The sequence below is a fragment of the Microtus ochrogaster genome, chromosome 8, assembly GCF_000317375.1.
Source record: "Microtus ochrogaster isolate Prairie Vole_2 chromosome 8, MicOch1.0, whole genome shotgun sequence".
Lineage (NCBI taxonomy): Eukaryota > Metazoa > Chordata > Mammalia > Rodentia > Cricetidae > Microtus > Microtus ochrogaster.
The window spans coordinates 32073269-32092005 of NC_022015.1; the positions used below are offsets into that span (position 1 = coordinate 32073269).

General features: G+C 48.9%; 1 protein-coding gene across 1 annotated transcript in view; it reads left to right on the top strand.

The window, feature by feature from the left end:
- Lrrc27 (leucine rich repeat containing 27) overlaps positions 1-18737 on the top strand; it is a 28984-nt gene that overhangs the window by 1244 nt on the left and 9003 nt on the right. The window contains exons 2-8 of the mRNA XM_013347833.2: positions 45-278; positions 1866-1996; positions 5649-5707; positions 8764-8901; positions 11198-11570; positions 13117-13263; positions 15212-15305. Coding sequence (XP_013203287.1) covers positions 93-278; positions 1866-1996; positions 5649-5707; positions 8764-8901; positions 11198-11570; positions 13117-13263; positions 15212-15305 — 1128 coding nt within the window. The 5' untranslated portion in view covers positions 45-92. The remainder of the gene's footprint in view (positions 1-44; positions 279-1865; positions 1997-5648; positions 5708-8763; positions 8902-11197; positions 11571-13116; positions 13264-15211; positions 15306-18737) is intronic.

The window sequence follows — 18737 nt, forward strand, 5'->3', positions numbered from 1 at the left end:
CCGTGACTTCTGGTTGCTAGGACCCTCCCCCTTCCTGTTTTCAGGTGACTCCATACCAAGAAGGATGAGCTGTGGCCACTGGAGGGCATCCAATGGAGGACACGGAGGAGGCTGCCAATGATCCTGAGAATGCTGCTGTTGCCAAGGGCATACCTGCTTCCTTTTCCAAAACTGATGAGTCTGCTTTTGAGGGAGTCATCTCTTCCTCACCAGTTTTAGACCTGAGTCAAAGAGGCCTGTGCCATTTGGGAGAGTTATTTAAAGTTCCCACCCTTCAAGTAAGTGTCCCGTTCCTGGGAGGGTGCGGCACACAGTGCCTGCAGCGAGAAGCAGAATCAGCACTGGGCTTTTTGTCCCTCTTGTTAGGAGAGGTGAATTGTAGAAGGAGCGGGAGAGTTAGCTGGGGTTTCACGGGCTGACCACAACAAAGAGCAACTGAGATGCGGTGCCAGGCAACAGAGAGAGCCAGGTGTCAGGATGGGGCAGCCTTCTCTACCCTGCAGGGTGTGTTTCTTCATGGGAAACACTCAGGCTGAGATCAGCCAGGGTAGAGAGACCATTGTCCAAATAGGTGGGTCTCTGATTTAAACCACGTGTCCTTCTGCAGGGCCTGGGGACTATGAAAACAGTCGGAAGCTTTCTCTCGTTGTCTCGGACTTTGCTGATATACACTGCTTTCCTTTGTGTCAGGCCTTCCTTCAGGGCACTTCCTAGTAATATTGCATTGTCCCCAAGTTTTCTGGAGCAAGCAGTGTTGATGGCAGAAAGAATAGAGGGTCCCCAGCAGTGCTGGCACGGCTGGCACTGCCCTTGTGTCACAGAATGCCCTTACGTTGCATTCGGCTTCATCTAGAACCTAGAAATGGTACTGTGGTTTGTTGTAAGGTGGCACAGGAACACACGCAGAGCCCTTGTCAGGGACAACAGCGCACTGAGGTGAGCTGCTCATTCCCTCTGCGCATGTCTGCTATCAAGACATGCGAGCCAGCTAGCACCCTTGCCCTTCGAGTTTTGTAGACAGGATCTTGCTAGGTCGCCCAAACTGGCCTCAGATTCACTGTCCTCCTGGCTCGTGCCTGGCTGTTAGCAGCCTCCAGGAGTGCTCTCTTAGTTACAGGGACCCACCTCCTCAGGCGACTGTTGTCTACACGGCACTCGCTAAGAAGTGCTAAGAAGTGAAGCTCTCCATTCTCAGGAGTCCAGCTAAGTGATGAGATAACCATTGCCTTTATCCAGAAAGGAAGGAGGAAATTCCAGCGTATTTTAGGTCTAATCTAGACTCATACCTGAGAAGACAGGTGTTGCTATGAATGTATTTCTATGGAAAAAAAAATCATCCAGGTGGTGGTGGTGGTGGTGGTGGTGTTGGTGGTGGTGGTGGTGCACGTGCACCTTCATTGTGGGAGTGCACAGAGAGCTGAATGTCCCAGTGCTGTCCGTGGCTTCAAGCAAAGTTGGGACAGTTTCTCAGGGCTCGAATCAGGCCTCACGGATCATGTCTTCCTACCTGGGTGATAGCTCCTTTCTGTGTGGCTGGTCATCACAGATCATGCCACAGCAGAATGTGTCTGTGTCCCGTAGCTTCCTCCTTAGTGCCAACTTGGAATGAGTCAGGCAGGACTCTTATTGTTTGCTCAGTGGGTTCACTGCGAGCATGGTACTGAGTGTGGCCAGGGAGAAGGAAGACAGTGTTAGGTTTTAAATCTCTGATTCTTGTGTCAACTGTTTATATTCTTTAAGAGTAGCTTTTTTTTGTTTGACATGTAGTTGTGGTTGTTTTAATCCTTTTGGAGATGGTTTTTGGATACATCCTGTTTTAAATTTCACTGGCTGATAAAGCATCCTCTGGTCCCCTTCTGTGGAAGCAATTACACCTGCAGAGGAATTCACTCAGTGAGATTCCAAAGGATTTCTTCCAGTTGCTGCCCAACCTGACATGGCTGGACCTCCGTTACAACAAGATCAGGGCCCTTCCATCAGAGATTGGCTCTCACAGGTAAGTGTCTGCTCCTTGGATGTGCAAGTTGATCGTCTTCAACTGGGCTGGGCACTTAGGAAGCAGAGGCAGGCAAATCATTGTGAATCTGAGCCAACTCAGGCTGCATAGTGAATTGCCATCTCAAAATAAAAAATCCAGATGGTTCAGACACAGCTCACAGGTCCGTGGCCAGCCGTCCCAGGTGTGGCTAATCGTGTTGTGATGAGCTCTTTGACATGGTAGAAAATGGCAGCCTTGGTGCCCCTGCTAGAAAGTCCACATTGCTTCCTGAACAGCTGATTCCACCCTGACTCTGCTGTGGAAAGCTGACTGAGATCAAAAGTACCCTGGCTATATGAAAACCCAGCCAGGCGTTGCCTTGGGCCCTGGAGAATCCCCCCTGGCTCTTGGGGAAGAGTTTTGCCCCGTTTTGGAAAGCTAGAAACCCCCAGGCAAGCAGTATAGACTATCTTCCCACATTCCTGCCCCTTGGCTTCCCAGGGATTCCCAGAACTCCCAATTGCGGAGCCCAGTCCAGCCCACCCTCGACAACCAGGCTTCCTCTCCCTACCCCAGCCACAGACTCACTGCCTCCTTACCTGGGTCTACTCTCTGTGCCACCGCCCCACTCTGTTAGATCTGCCCAGGCTACTCACTTCAGACCCTCCTCTCCCCTCACAGAGCTGAGCAAAGGGAAGGGCAGACAAGTCCCCTAAGTACTCAAGAGCTTACCAGGGGTCAGGGACAAGGTAGGAGACGAGACTGAGGAAGGGCTTCAGGGTTTGGAAATCTATGCTCTCAACTTTGAAAGAACTGGACGCGGATAGGGATAGAATTAGACTTGGCGCCAGATCACTGCCTGAGGATGGAAGCTATGGGGCAAAGGGTAGAAGGAGTTGGCAGGCAGCCAGGGCAGTGGTCCATGTAGGAGGCTTGGCCAAGTGACTGTAGCCCGGCCTCAAGGGACCTCAGAGCTTTTGGGATTGGCATTGACAGCAGACTAGAAAACAGATGTGTCTAAGGTTGACCTAGTTCCCATGTAGCCTCCCAGGGAACTCATCAATCCGCTGTGCATCAGCATAAGGTTTGCAGAGGTGCCTTGCTTGCGCTGAGGGCACCATTTGTTAAGTACTGATCAAACTATATTGTAGCCGGGTGGTGGTAGTGTGTGCCTTTAATCCCAGTACTTGGGAGGCAGAGGCAGGCTGATCTCTGAATTTGAGGCCTGCCTGGTCTACAAGCGCTAGTTCTAGGTCAAGTTCCAAAGCTACAAAGAAATCCTGTCTTGAAAAACAAAAACAAAAGAAAGAAAAAGAAAAAAAGTGTGTGGGGGTGGGGAGTGAGCACCCGGCACAAATAATGGTGAGAGCAAATGCCTTGCCCTTGCCCTCCACGCTCCTCCTCAGCAGTCAGCAGGAGGCAGCTAGTTTTGACACATCTGAGCTGGGGATGCACCAGGAAGCCTCCTGTGGAGTCCTGGAGACCCTGGAACCAGCAGGGTAAGCCGTGCATGGACTGGTGGACTTTTGAGGCAGCAGCGCATGCCTGGCCAGCAGGTGGTGACACAGCAGAGCTGGCTCTTGGGATCTTTGGGTTGTTTCCACCCAGTTATACCTTCCTGGCCAGGCCACCCGGTCTTCTGGGCCTGTGTCCTGTACAGAGTTGCATTCTTCCTCACAAGAACACCATCTTCTGTGCTGGGACAGCTGAGTGGTTTTGGCCACAAATTATTTTGTGGTTAGCATTCATTCTGTTGAGTAGTTGTTCCTGACGGTTAAGGTCACATGAAGTCTGCTGCTGAGGGGTCCACTTCCTGTTTCTTCCACCAAATAGTGCTTAGTTCTCAGATCTGGAATCCTTGGATTTTGACAGCCAAAGCCAGCTGCTTTGCGTTGTTTAATTTATAATTGAGTCTCTGATTTCACACCCATTATGTCATTAAAACTGGATCCACTTGCTCAAGAGCTAAAACATATTCATTAGAAATTTTAAGTAATTGTGGGCTCATTAAAGGCTTTAAAGTTAAAAAAATATATTTAAAACAATAGTACCGTCAGAGCCCCCCCCCTCCACTGTGTGTGGATGTGTGAGTGTGGGTGCAGAGATTAAAACAAGGCATGCTGATTCGTTCTCTGGAGGCTAGAAGCTGGCAGGTGTCTGCTCAGTTGTAAGCTGGTGCAGCAAGGACAGTCTGACTAGTGATAGAACATACAAGACCAACACAGGTTTATCACCATATGGATATTGTTATATCAGGTAGAAATCACCTGCATACTTTCAGCTTAATATTTGGTAAATATTAAATATTATAAATATTCTTCTAAAAGAACTCAAGCCAAACGGACTGGAATGCCTTTGGCTTTGGTGCTGGAGAAGCCCGGGGCACATTGCTGAGTGTCCTGTCTTGAGTCACAACCAGCTCACAGAGAGCAGCCACATCCCTGCTGCCTGTTTCCTTATGAGGCGTTTTAAAGGTTACCACAACCAAGCCGATGAGCTGAGTCAGGAAGGCCCATATAACCGGCTTTGTACACATCATGTTAAGTTTCTTAGGGCAGAAGAGACAGTTTGGTGGTTGAACGGGCTTGCTGCACTTGCAGAGGAGTAGGTTAGGTTCTCTGCAAACGCCCACACGGGCCGTTCATGACCATCTCTATCTCCCAGGTTCAACAGATCTGACACCCTCTTCTGGCCTCCATGGGCACATGGCGCCTGTCCATACAAATAGGCCATAAAAACATGCATACACGTAAAACATTTTTAAATAATATTTCAAAAGAGACAAGTTTTTTCATAAAAATATCAAATAAGGCAACATGTGGTATGTACCTGTAATCTTAGCACTGGAGAGGTAGAGGCAAGAGGATTGTTGAAAATTGGGACTGCCCTGATCTGCATAGCAAGGTCAACCATGCCATAGAATAGAACTGTTTCAAAAACAAACTTCAAAGCATAAGAATTCCTGAGAAAGTACACTGTGGAGAACGATGAAGTCAGCAGACATGAGCCTTACCTGGGTGCTGAGGCTGCAGTGCCCCCCCGCCCAAGCACGCCTTCTCTTTGTTTCAGGCCCAATCAGATATGGTCACTGTGAGCCCATCAGTCCAGAGGGCAATGGTTTCAGCATCATTCAGAGTCTCTAGGTGTAGCTCAGGCCCAAAGCCCTGCCTTCTGCTAGCCCTGAGATAGCCATGAGATAGACTCTATCTTCAAGTAGACAGCACATGAAGGAATAAGCCATCTGAGACCTTGTGCCAGATTTCAGCCAAGGGTCCTAGTAAAGAGAAGAAGAAAGCAATAAATTAATAATGGATACAGTCTTAAGGATTATGATAATCTCAACACTCGGGAGGCAGAGGCAGGCATACCTCTATGAGTTTGAGACCAGCCTGGTCTACAGTTAGTTCTAGGACAGCCAGGGCTATGCATAGAAACCCTGTCTTGACAAAAACAAATGAAAAAACAACCAGTATAGGTGAAGGACAGAGTGCAGTGTAGCTCTCCTGCTGTGCTCCAGATCTGAGATGCTTGCTAATGGTACATAGTGCGTGTGTGTGTTAGGATATCCACAACCAAGAAAGGAAAAATGAGGCCTTTTGACACAATATTTTACAGGTGGTCATTTAATCTTCTGTTTTCTAAAGTATTTTGTTGTTGTTTTCTTTTAAAGACATTTGAAAACTTTGCTTTTAGAAAGAAATCCTATCAAAACGTTACCCATTGAGCTAGGTAAGTACCACAACAAAGTGAAAGGTGGATTTCAATGCTTTGAAGTCCGGGGCTTGTGATGGAGGGGAGAGGCATGATGGAGGAAGGGAGGCAGCGAGGTGTTTGTTAGTTCCTTCTCCAGTTGCTGTGGTAAGGCACCGTGACGAAACAGTCTAAGGGAGGAAAGGTTTGTTTGGGCTCACAGCTCAAAGGTTCATGGTGGCCAACTGAAGATGGCAGGGGTGTGCAGAAAGGAGCAAGTGCTGGTGCCCAGCTCATTTTTCCCTTTTCTACAGCTCAGGATCCCAGCCTGGTGACTGTGCTACCCACAGTGGCTGGGTCTTTCTCTTCTGTTTAACCTTACCACAACACTCGCCCACAGGCATGTCCAGAGGGCCGTCTCCACAGCCCTTCTAGAGCTCATGCCTGTTCTCGGGCAAAGGAGTTGTTAGCACTCACGTGTGTTGTCGATGCCAAGACCAGACAGATTTGCATTTTGCACACAACCTAAGAAAACCTGGTCATACAACGCTGCGTGCTGCCGGCATGCGGCTTTGCTCTCCGTGGGAGCCAGGCTTGAGTCTTAGCTGCTTGGGTTCAGTGCCCTCCTTAGGACTTGAACTCGGTTACTTGATTCTTTAACTCACATGTGCTTCTGAGGCCCGAGAGGATGTGAGGGGCCATTGTGTGTGTTTTCTCTGCTATAAATGAGGAAGACACTCATTTCCTCCTTACAAACTGATTTGTCTTGGTTTCTGCTTTCTCTTATCTTTGTCTGTTTGAATTTGATTTGCTCGCCTCCCATCTTTGTTGAGTTGAGTTGAAAACTTGGAGTTTGATTTCAGATCTCTTTTCTAACAAATTTGAGCTGCACTCTGTCCTAAACACTGCCTTCACCGTGTCATTCAAGGCCACGTGTCTTCTGGTGCGATTCACCCATGGGCTATGTTAAAGTTATTTTCTTCACTGCTCTGACCAGAACAGCTTGAAGGTGGATTTGCTTTGGCTCACGTCACAGAAGGTATTACAGAGTTCACTGGGACAGGATATGCAGCTGGGACAGGTCAGGAAGCAGAAAGCACAGAATGCTGCTGCACATGGCTTTCTGCTTTTTACCTTGATCTATGGGATGATGCCACTCATGTTCAGGTTCCCTTTCCCCTTAGTGAAACCTCTCTGGAGACACTTCAAAGATGCGCCAGAGGCGCGTCTCCTAGGTGATTCCAAATCACCCCAGTTAATTATGAGGAATAGCTGTCATAGCTTGCTGCTTAGATTATACGCAACTAGAGATTCTCCAGCTGGCTTTCTGTGGTGCGTGATGCTTTGCCGTTTAAAAGGCAGAGACTATCAGGCCAGATACAAATGAGGAGTCGGCTGTATGCAGCCCACTCGCAGTTACTAAAATGCAGGAAGTTTGAGCACCCTCAGCCAGAAGGGAACGGAAGCAGCAGGCAGACAGGAGTGACTTCATGATAGCTGCTTACCACGTCACATGCTCTCAGTAAGCAGGTGACAGTGCTCAGTGTCATTCTATCACTAAAACACTGTGTGTTTTCAAAAAGGTGGACAGCCATCTTTGACTTCCCTCAGTCTTTCTTCTCAACATCACTTGGCCGTGAAGCCCATCTAGAAGTGGGAGTGTGGGGGAGGTGCCCCAAAGGGTATATATACGGGAGCAAATCTAGAAGATGATGGCTGGATTTCACCTAGGCTTGAGACTGGGGTGGGAAGTGGAGCCCTAGGACATTCTTATACTTTGTCAATTCAACGAGGTTTGGAGACTCAAGCCTGTAACCCCAGCACTTGGGCTATGAGACAGGAGGACTGCTGCGTGTGAAAACAACCTGAGTTAAATAGTGAAATCTAGGCCAGCCTGGGCAACAATGGAGTGGAACCATCTCCATGGAAACAAAAGAATGAAGGAATGAATGATGGATGTCAATCACCTTCTCCCATCTCCCCATCTCTTCCTTCTCCTCTTCCCTCTTTTGACACAGTCTTTTGTAACCCAAGCTGGCCTTGAACTCCCCAGTTGAGCTCGAGATATCCTTGATTCTACCTGGAATCTCAGGCATGTGCCACCATCCCAGTTTATGCCTGGCATGGAACCCAGAGCTAGGCAAGAGCTCTACCAACTTAGCTGCATCCCTGCTCCATCTAATACCCATGGCTGAGTTCCTCTGCTAGACTTTTTGCTGCAATGATTGCCATGTTCAATTCTAAACCTGTTGGTAGTTTTTGATTCTTTGTTTCATTAGCTTTCCTATTTGTTTAGGTATTTTGTTATATTCTCCTCAAATTAGCTAGGCATCGCTACTTTTCATTTCCTTGGCTGTATTTGTAATGGCTGCTAAAGCCTTTGTTTGCTAATCCTGGCATCTGGGCTGCCTGAGGACGGTGACTGTAACACCTGTCTCCTCAGTACAGCTCCTATTTTTTTTAATAGTTCATATAGCCTATATGTTACAAAGGGACATTTTTGGTAATGTAGCCGCTTTCTGCTACGAATTTGTTTTTTTTTTATTGGAATGTTTTTTTTAATATTTATTTATTTATTATGTATACAATATTCTGTCTGTATGCCTGAAGGCCAGAAGAGGGCACCAGACCCCATTACAGATGGTTGTGAGCCACCATGTGGTTGCTGGGAATTGAACTCAGGACCTTTGGAAGAGCAGGCAATGCTCTTAACCACTGAGCCATCTCTCCAGCCCCTCTGCTACGAATTTGACTTGAAGGTTGCTGTTGTTTGGCTTGCTTTTATTATCATCAATTATCTGTCTCCCCTGAAGAGTTTTGCTCACAATTTTTATTACATTTATTTATTTCGTGAGGGTGCAGTTTTATCCTGGCATGAGTGCGGCAGTCAGAGGACAACTCACAGGAGTGAGTTCTCTCTTTCAACTAGGTGGGCCCGGGGATGGAACTCCAGTCATCAGGCCATCTGGCCAGCCCCACCTGCAGAGTTCTTAAAAGAAAACCTCAGGTGTCTGTCACCTCCTCTGCTCTGCTCTCCCTCCCGGGCTGCCCTCTAAGAAGCAGGCAGGGTACTGACGCTCCCCCCTCTGCTGCAGGGCAGGTCACTACACTGAAGGCGCTGAACCTGAGACACTGCCCTCTGGAATTCCCACCTCACCTGATCGTGCAGAAAGGCTTGGTAGCCATCCTGACCTTCCTACGGATCTGCTCAGTGGAGAATGCCTTCCCTGGAGGTGAGTCCCCTCGGGTTTGTAGAGACTTCTATGACTTGATGAAACTGCAAGGTGTGGATCAGAACCAGGAGAGCTGCTTCTCCAACCTCTGTGGGGCTCACATGGCAAATGCCAGCCCCTACACTGGCTCAGATGCCATGCCTTTCCCTGGCTCAAGTTCACTCTGAACAGTCACACCTGTCTGGGTAGATGTGGTAAAAGTTCATGGGAGAAGCCGGCTGTGGCAGTCTTCACCCCAGCCACTAGCAAGCAGCTACTTTGGGGGTCCTTGTGCTACTCCAGACAGCTTTGTAAAAAGCTCCATGAGGCATATCGTGTTCCTTCCTAGATGCCAGGAACTAGCTTAGTAAGCATGGTGTACCTCTGTAGGATACTTACTAAACTGTCCCATTTTGTCAACATATTGACCAGCCAGAGAAGAAGGGAGGGAAGGGAAATGGTGACCCAGTCTTTGCCTTGACCCATCATAAATGTCCTGGGTTGTGATGTCTTAAAACAGTCATGTTCATAAAAGGACTTAGTTTGTGTCTCCAGAATCAACTCTGAGACAGGGACTCAAGGGCCTGTGGATGGTTTTGGAGGTGTCCCAGGAAACTTGAGAGTGGCATTGGGCAGCCAGGGAGGGTGAGGGGCTGCACTTTAGCAAGCTCCTAGGAGACTTTTGTACAGGACAGCTTACAGAGTGCTGGTGCTGAGTCACAAGGGTTCCTGTGCCTGCATGGGGACCTAGCTGAGGGTTCATCTTCATGGACATCTAACTGCAGTATCTTAGACTGGCATTGTAAAGGCACATAATTTAGGGAAAGGCAGCATGTAGCAGGCTCTGAGAGGTTGCAATGGCATCCTAAGCCCCTGAAGGACAGGTCGACAGGCTAAGAGAAGAGAGGCAATGTGGAAAGCTCTTCATCCCTGGCAGGAGCAGGAGTGAGCAAGGGATTATGGGTGACTGAGAGGCCGGAGTGAGAGTCTGGATGCAGCCACCACTGTGCTAGGGATTGGGGGCAGGGACTCGGGGCAACACCTGGGCACATGGGCACTAAAAGACGTACGTGTCAGACCCCAGTGGAAAAGAAGCATCCTGGCAGTTAATCTGTGCTGTCGAGAAGTGAGCATGCCATCAGGAGGAGGTCAAGCTCTGCTCCACACTGGAGAGGTGCAAGAGCATAGGAGGGTGAATACACAATATGTCCCAGACAGCTTGGGTCTGGCCTGGAGATGATGCAAGAAGTGTCTCTGGCCCAGCTGTGGGGATGCAGGTCCACCATGACATAACAGATGACGGGAGTCTGTGTGACACCCTGGCTCTGCAGTAAAGTTTGTGACTGGAATTCACCCCTGCTGTGTGTTTTACCCAAATGTAAGGAGGGGGTTACCAACATAGTCAGAGTGGCCAAGATGTTTGGCATTTAAGATCAGATGTTAGATGCTGAGGCCCGGTTCTGTCCAGTCCTGCACTTCCTGGCTTGTGGTGTGGAGCCTCTGTCCCTAGTGGGAGGGAGCCACGCTGACTCAGCACTTATCTTTTCTCAATAGTTCACACAGAACTAAAATCTCTAAAAGTCAGCAAAACATCGCCAAAGAACAGCAGGCACATGGTATAGCCTTTAATTGGAAATAAAGACTCAAGATATCTTGGGTGAGGGGAGCAGGAATGTTCACAAGGGTAGCAAAATTGCCTCATGCACATAGGCTAAAAGATACCAGAGGTGGAGAAGGCTCAGGAGCTCAGGGATCTTCAGTGTGTCCATGGCTGCCCGGCAGCTGCTGCTCTGTGGTAGCCTGTGGGGTCCAGCTAGTCCTGACCTGAGTGGACTCCCTCCCTCCCTTCCAGACATCTCAGCAAAGGCACAAAGGCTGTGGCCTTGGCTGCTAGGTGATACTGGAGAGTAGTGTTGACTACAGCTACTGTTGCTGCCAGCTTCTCCTTTTGGTGTGACAGAATGCCTGAGGACTAAGGATAAAGGCTATTCTGGCTCCAGGTTTGAGAAGATACAGTCCATTTGGAGGAGTTACAGCAACAGGTACATGAAGCAGCTGGTCACAGTGTGTCTGTGGTCAAGAAGCAGAGAGAGATGAAGGCTGGTGCTGAGCTCACGTTTTTAAATTCAATCAGGTCCCCAACTCATAGGATTGTGCCCCCCACATCCAGGGTGAATCTCCCCTCCTAGTTAAACATCTCTGGAAATGCTCTCATTGTGACAGAAGTGTGTCTCCAAGGTGATTCCAGGTCCAGACAAGCTGACTGTGAAGACTGCCCCCCCCCCCACAAGATCTAACATGCCGTTTACTCCACCAGAAGTCTCGGCCATTAAGATGGTCTTCAGTGACCTTCCATACCCTGTGCTGCCTCAGCCCCATAGAAGCACGTCCAGTGAGAAAGGCCTTAATGTCCCAAGCCACGAGGCAGCCGCGGTGAAGGAGAAGGCTGACTTCTTCCCGCCTATGGACAGGCTAGACCTGAGTGAGCTCCGCAAATCCAGCACCTCCTCCGAGAACTGGCCCAGTGAGGAGGAGATCAAGCGCTTCTGGAAGCTGAGGCAGGAGATCGTGGAGAACGAAAAGGTGGATGTTCTGGAGAAGAAGCTCTTGGCTGTTGAGCTGCCTCCAAATCTTAAGGCAGCACTAAATGCCAAGGAGAAAAGGCACCGGAAGCCAGTACCCACAGGCAGGTAAGGCAGCGCTAAGGCAGACTTGCCTGATCTCCCAGAGCTGTAAAGCTATTTCACAGTCGTCTGAAACACAAGGTCCACTTTCTAAATCCATTATTTTAGAATAAATATAGAATAAATAGAGTAGGTATGTTGAATAAGACCTGAGTATAGGACCAGAACAGACCAGTGTCACAGAACACACTTGGCAGAGTAGGCCACGTAGAGGAAATTCAGCTCCGGTGTGGTATGTAACGTGTGCACATGCAGCAGGTGTGTGTGCTGAGTATGTGTGGTGCTCATGTATAGAGGATGGAAATGAGATGTGCCATCATATCTCAGGAATCAGTAATGGGCTCCTGAGGGTGACGGAGCCTTAGAGCTGACAATAACCAGTAGTTTAAACTCTTGTCTGAACATTTGGGAAGATATCCACAAGAGCTGGGGCGTCTGAAGATGACAAACAGCTGGCCCTTTAACTACACTGTGGTTTTGGATATGTGTATGTGGGCCGTGTGCATAGGTATGGATGTACTTGCCCATGTGTACAGTATGGAGGCTAGAGAGTGACTTCAAATGTCTCACTCTCCATCTTTGAGACAGGGTCTCTGACTGAACCTGGAGCTTGATATTTCTGTTAGTTTATCTGGTCAGCAAGCCCCTAGGATCCATCCATCTCTGCCTCTGGCCCCACAGTGCTGGGGCAGCAGGTGTGCCACTACTCTAGGTTTCTACATGAATGCCTGGGAGTCAAGCTCAGGTCCTCACATTGTCCCCCTGCACTGTCTCTGCTGTTCCTGGGCTCGAACAGTCATCTACACCTTAAAGCATTCATGCATGTTGCAGCCAGGAAGTTTTAGAGTTGTTTTTGTTTTTGTTTTTGTTTTTGTTTTTGTTTTTGTTTTTGGCCCTCTGCACCGTAGCCTGTAGTCCTGGTGGCTGGGACTGCTGGAATGTTCTCATCGCGAAGTCCCAGGCAGAGAACAGTAGCATCTACTCTGCTGTTTGGAAGCCTCTTTCCTCTCTTACACTGTCGCGATGAATAATAATGATAATTTACTCCAGCAGTCATGGCCACTCTCTAGGAGTACTTCGTAGGTCTGTCTCTCTGTGAGACGTAGATACCAGATCTCAGCCCTGGGAGACTGATGTGACTTGAGAGCTTGGGGCATTCAGTGTGTGGCCACACTCCCTCTGGTTCCCTGCTGATACTGTGTCGCCTTCTAGGAGTGATTTCAAGATGTCCGTTCCTATGGACTTGAGCTCAGTAGCTGGTGGGCATCTGGAGGACAGCATCTTCTGCTGAAATGGATCAGTACTGATGCTTCCCCTGGATTGCTATAGCTGGGACCACTGACTGTTTAGTATCCAGTGCACCCACCAGGCCTGCTTTGAAGCTTTTCTGTTATTCACTGGGTAGCAGCTGGGATCTTGGTTTTAGTTTTTTGGAGTCAAGATCTTAAGCCATAACCCTTTAAATCTGCACGTGCTCAGCACTGTATCTCCCACAGGTGGGAGGGACCATCATAAAGTTACATTTTCAGCTATAATCATTGTGTGATTTTAGAAAGAAGTCCACCTCCTTCAAAGGAATCTTGCCCAACCTCCCTTCAGTGTACCAAAACACAGTGCGTACGAAAAGGCTGGATGACAGTCATATGGCGACTCTCCGGGAACTCCAAGAAAAGGAGACAGTGCTGGAGCAGCGGAGGAGGTACGCCTGGGATGGATGACGTCAGGACTGGGGGCCCAGTGGCCAACTATGTGGGTGTGATATTGTCTCCAGTCTCAGAAGAGGCCTGATAGCTTCTATTCTCCTTGCCTTGTTTGGAAGCCCTCATACCCTTTGTATGGCCTGTCGTTTTTGAAAAGCCCCAACTCTTGCTTAGCAGTTCAGAGACTTCTCCTTGGACTTGCACAGAGTGGTAGTTCATGGGCATCCTTTGGGCAGTGTACTGTCCCCCGCCTGCTTTTCAAGGCCCCACCCACCTTACCACCCACTCAAGTGCCTTTCTCCTCCCCTGCCCATCCCTAGGACCTGCCATCATATCTAAGGAATGTTGTCAGACTGGTCACCTGTTAGCTTCCCTCATGTTGGTGGCACAATGTCACACTTCCTACCCTTGGTTTCATGCAACCTGCTTGTCACCTATCCCATTCTCAACAACTATTCTCCTTTGCCCTACAGCTCCACTAACAAGCCAGCTGTGTCCTGTCATGGGCCCCCTGCAGCCAGTCAGTGTGGACCACATCCACAGTACCACAGTAGCCCAAGCTTCATGGTTGGGTTTGGACAGTGGGGGATCCCAGTGGAGCTGTGCAGGGTACTGAAAGCCAGGGTCAACTCCCCATGTCCATAGCCACTGCGAGCTCCCTAGTCATATCCCACATGATGCCTTTGACTTCTCTCCCGTTTTGTGTTCCTTACTGTTCTTCCCCTGTCCTGTCAGGATCTGGGATCACATCAGGTTTAGATATTTGAAGCCTCTCACTCCTCCCTTCTGAAGCCTGGCTATAAATAAACCTCCTAAGGCCACAATCAGGAATTCTGCCTCTGTTTGTCTGGGCTCTGATGAGGACAGGCTGCTCACAAGCAGCATCTGTGCTAGCCCATGCCAGCATCATACCAGACACCCTGTAGTCAACCCTGTTGTCTTCTTCCATAGCGGGTCACTCACCGTTGTTGAGAACGTGCCTTGTGTACAAAGAACCAGTGAATTATCTCCATTGTCCTACCTCTGTTGTGGTCCCTTGCTGAGCAGCTATGGGGGCTCTCACTTCCCCAATTAGGAGCTTCGTGTAGGGTGAGCAGATCCCTTCTGCTCCTTGTGATGGAGAGGTGGCTAAGTAAATAGAATCCTTTGTCCAGGAGCAAGTGGACAATTTGGAGCATGTCTGAACACTGGGAGCTGGGGATGTGGGCCATCTAGGCAGGAAGTATAGGGGAGGACTCAGCTCTGTACCCCATATTGGAACCCAGGGAACCTTGGTATCTAGACAGGAGATAGTTCAGAAGAGAGATGAGGAGGCCCAGGCAGGGTAAGTATGAGCCAGTGCATAGGTGTCTCTAAGGAGGGCAAGAAGAAGCTGATCTGGAACAGGATTTGGGGCTCCAGCCACTGGAGCCGATGGCAAAAGTTGGTGCCAACAGGCAGGTGGACTTGGGGCAGCAGAGGTGGTTTTAATATAGCAAGGCTTCTTTGTATCTCTGCCTCTCTGGATCTTGTGAACACTATCCCTAGAGGCTCACTTGGTCCCTGAGGTTGAACAAGATGGAAGATATACACTATTTAGACTAGCATCCTTGTGAGAAGCTGCCATGATTCTGAGCAGGGTCTGCAGCCTAGCTGGTTCCTTCCTGGCCAGTAGGGAACTTGGGGAACTTGGCTGACACAGCAAAGTATCAGCCTACAGCAGGAAGTACAACCCAAGTCCAGGGGTCTCAGTTGGAATCTGTCTACCCTGTCTCTGCTCAAAGTGGCTGGAAGAAGCCCAGCAGAAGGGAGGGGTTAGGAAATGGAGGATACTCCCAGCCTCCCACTAGCTCTAAGGACAGGTCGATGGGAGAAGGCTTTGTAAGCTGAAATGACAGCAGATCTTGAGAGCTCTGCTTGAAGTAACATCTGGCTTGTGACTTTAATGTGACCGTGCTTTTTCTCCAGAGACAAGAGGACTTTGCAGGAGTGGAGAGAGCAGACCCAGCTGATGAGGAGCAGGAGGGAGGTCAATAAATTCCAGCCACCACATAGGAACATGGTACGTGGCAGACCAGGTGGCTCTGGCCTCGTGTGCGAGCTCAGTGGGGCTCACACACAGTGTCTGGGCCATCCCTCTAAGTCGGTGATGCTGCACATAGCCCCCACCCTGTGGCACTGTGGCCGAAGCCTCTGTGTGCCGGACCTGGCCTTTGAGGTTGCCCCCTGCCCACTGACTACTGGCTCCATCTGAAGGACTTGATGTTCCAAGAGGAAATAGGAAGGACTTGAGGGAGAATGATCACACACCACTAGGTTGAACTATGTTGTGGGCGTCATCCTGTAAACTCTGCACGCTCTCATGCCAGTCACCTTGGGACCTAAAGAACAGCAGCCTTACAAGCTATCCCTGACCCCAGGGTCGCCCCCCCAGGCTGTGTTTCACAGAATGCTTGTGTAGCACCCCTTCTGAATTCCTCCCAGTCCACTTGCAGGTCATGGTCCAGTAGGGCACAGGGAGCGGTCAGCACCAGGGAACTGACTGCTCCTCCAGAATGTGCCTGGCATACTTGTACAGGCCGAGTGCTTCTTTAATCCCTGCACTTAGGAGGTGGATGAATCTCTGTAGAGTTCCAGGCCGACCTGGTTTTCAAAGCGAGTTCCAGGACAGCCAGAGCTATACAGAGAAACCCTGTGCCAAAAAAAACAAAAAGAAAAAGTTCCTTGTTAATCAAGCCATTGGGGGCTGGAAAGATGGCTCAGAGGTTAAGAGCACTGGCTGCTCTTCCAAAGGTCCTGAGTTCAATTCCCAGCAACCACATGATGGCTCACAACTATCTGTAATGAGATCTGGTGCCCTCTTCTGACCTGCAGGTGTACATGCAGGCAGAACACTGTATACATAATAAATAAATAAATCTTTAAAAAAAAATCAAGCCATTGGTTAGGTCTATAGATCCTAAGATTTTGCACAGGCTGTTCTGACCAAACTATGCTGGCCTGCAAGTGAAGTCAGTGTGCACAGTTCAAATCTTTAAAACAAACAAAACCCTAATTTTAGAATTTATAGTAAAGTTAGGACATCAGTACAGAATCCATATGTCCCTTCCTCCCTTCGTCTGCTGTTGATATCTTCCCAGATCACAGAGCAGTAGTCAGAATAGGCATGCCTGGTGCTGCAATATGAGGACCCAAAGGAAGACTGCACCTCACAAACTTCTCTGGTAGGGTCCTCTTGTCACCTAGCATTCATGTTCCCTGGTGTGCTCTGGCTGGGTGGCTCTGTCTCACTACATCTTCCTTGACCTGATGCCTTGGGATAGTGCTGAACAATTGTATCTCCATCTGATTTCATCGGATTTAGGTGAGATTTGTTTTCGGGACAAAGATACCACAAAGCGATGTTGTACCTTTCTCTGAGCAGCTTGTGTGGGTTCATAGTTACCCAGCTGTGGCAGTTTGAATGAGAATGGGCTCCATGGGTTCATATATTTTCATGCTTGGTCTACAGTTAGTGGAACTGTTTGGGAAGGGTTAGAATATGTAGCCTTGTTGGAGGAGGTATCTCTAGGGCTGGGCTTTGAGGTTTCAAAAGCTCACACCCCTCTCAGTTAGCTCTCTTTCTGCTCCATGGTTGTCTCAACATGCAAGCTTCCAACCACTGTTCCAGTGCCTTGGCTGCCTGCCTTCCTGCCACCATGTCCCCACCATGACAGCCATGGACTAACCCACTGAAACTGTAAGCAAGCACCAAATAAACTCTTCCTTTCATAAGTTGCCTTGATCCAGGTGTCTTTTCACAGTAGTAGAAAAGTAAGACACCAGTCTTGATCCTTTTCAGGGTAGCAAGCTTGTCCCCTGCAGTCACGCTGACGTCTCCTCCATGGCTGATCCAGGCCTTGTGACACATTCTTACTGATTTCCACCAGGACCCTTCATCACCAGATCTGCAGAAGGGCCTTGCTGGCAGTGTGTGTGTCATGCATTCCCCTTGGTCACTGAGTTCTAGTGCAATTTGTCTCAGTCAGCGACCATTGATGGTGTCTTAGCAGGACCCGTTGTCACTGATGTCTGGTGGGGCTCATCTGCAGCAGGGCTGCAGCCGATGGCCAGCTAGGGTTCTGTCACTGGGTTCCTTTGTCAGCTAACATTCCCCAGGCTGCCATTGTTCATCCAACTCAAACAATGTTTTGTCTCTTTAAGAAAAAAGAAAAAACAGCCGGGCGGTGGTGGCGCACGCCTTTAATCCCAGCACTCGGGAGGCAGAGGCAGGAGGATCTCTGTGAGTTCGAGACCAGCCTGGTCTACAAGAGCTAGTTCCAGGACAGGCTCCAAAACCACAGAGAAACCCTGTCTCGAAAAAAAAAAAAAAAAAACAAAAAAAAAAAAAAAAAAAGAAAAAACAAACAAACATGGAAATGTTTGCTACAGTAGAATGCCCCAGGAGAGTGACAGAAGTTGGGGGGGGGGGGCTTTCAAGTTCTGTTCAGTTGGGGTCCATGAGTGGTGTGGGCCCCTGCTCACGGTCAGTAGAGGCACAGCTCTATCACCTGTGTGCCACTACTCAATCTCTGGTCAGAGGGTGGCCATCTCTTGGGACGGCAGTTCAAGAGATTTGGGCTCCTCCAGTCCAAACAGGACCCGTTACCTCGTGTTATATTGCATTTCTTATCCAGGAAGCCTTTCTCAGGAGTAGGCCCGAAAGTCACCCTGGACCCTGAAATGGGATCTTCCTAAATGATGTAGTCAGGACCATAGAGGCTTTGAGGGAAAGCATGCTGGAGCCAGCCTTGATCCCTCTGTTCATCCTGAAGCCTGCTCTGTTCTGCTCCAATGGGGTACTGCCTTCTGCATTGTATGTGATGTCAGAGAGGGCTGTGTGTTCCTTGTTCACTTAACACTACGCTGTATTATGAGAAGGGTTCACGTTTGTGTCTGTCTTGTTTTCTGTTCCCCAGTTTTTTCATATGTATAAAACGTTAAAAATATTTCATCAGCCAGGTAGTGGTGGTGCATGCCTTTAATCCCAGCACTGGGGAGACAAGTTTGGTCTACAGAGCAAGTTCTAGGACAGCCAGAGCTACACAGAAGTCCCCTGTCTCAAAACCCAGGGCTGGAGAGATGGCTCAGAGGTTAAGAGCACTGACTGCTCTTCCAGAGGTCCTGAGTTCAATTCCCAGCAACCACATGATGGCTCACAACTATCTGTAATGAGACCTGGTGCCCTCTTCTGGTGTGTGGGTATACATGGAAGCAGAATGTTGTACACATAATGAATAAATAAATTAAAAATAAAATCTTTCCCTAAAGACTTGGGAGATTTTTTGTTACACTTTTACTGGGATAAGGTGGTTTTGGCAAAGCGTAGAATGAAAACAGAGGTAAAGAAGTGTAGTCAGACTTAGCAGTAAAAAACAAGGACTTCTTGAATTTTGCATGCAAATGGATGGAAATAGAAAACACTATCCTGAGTGAGGTAAGCCAGACCCAAAAA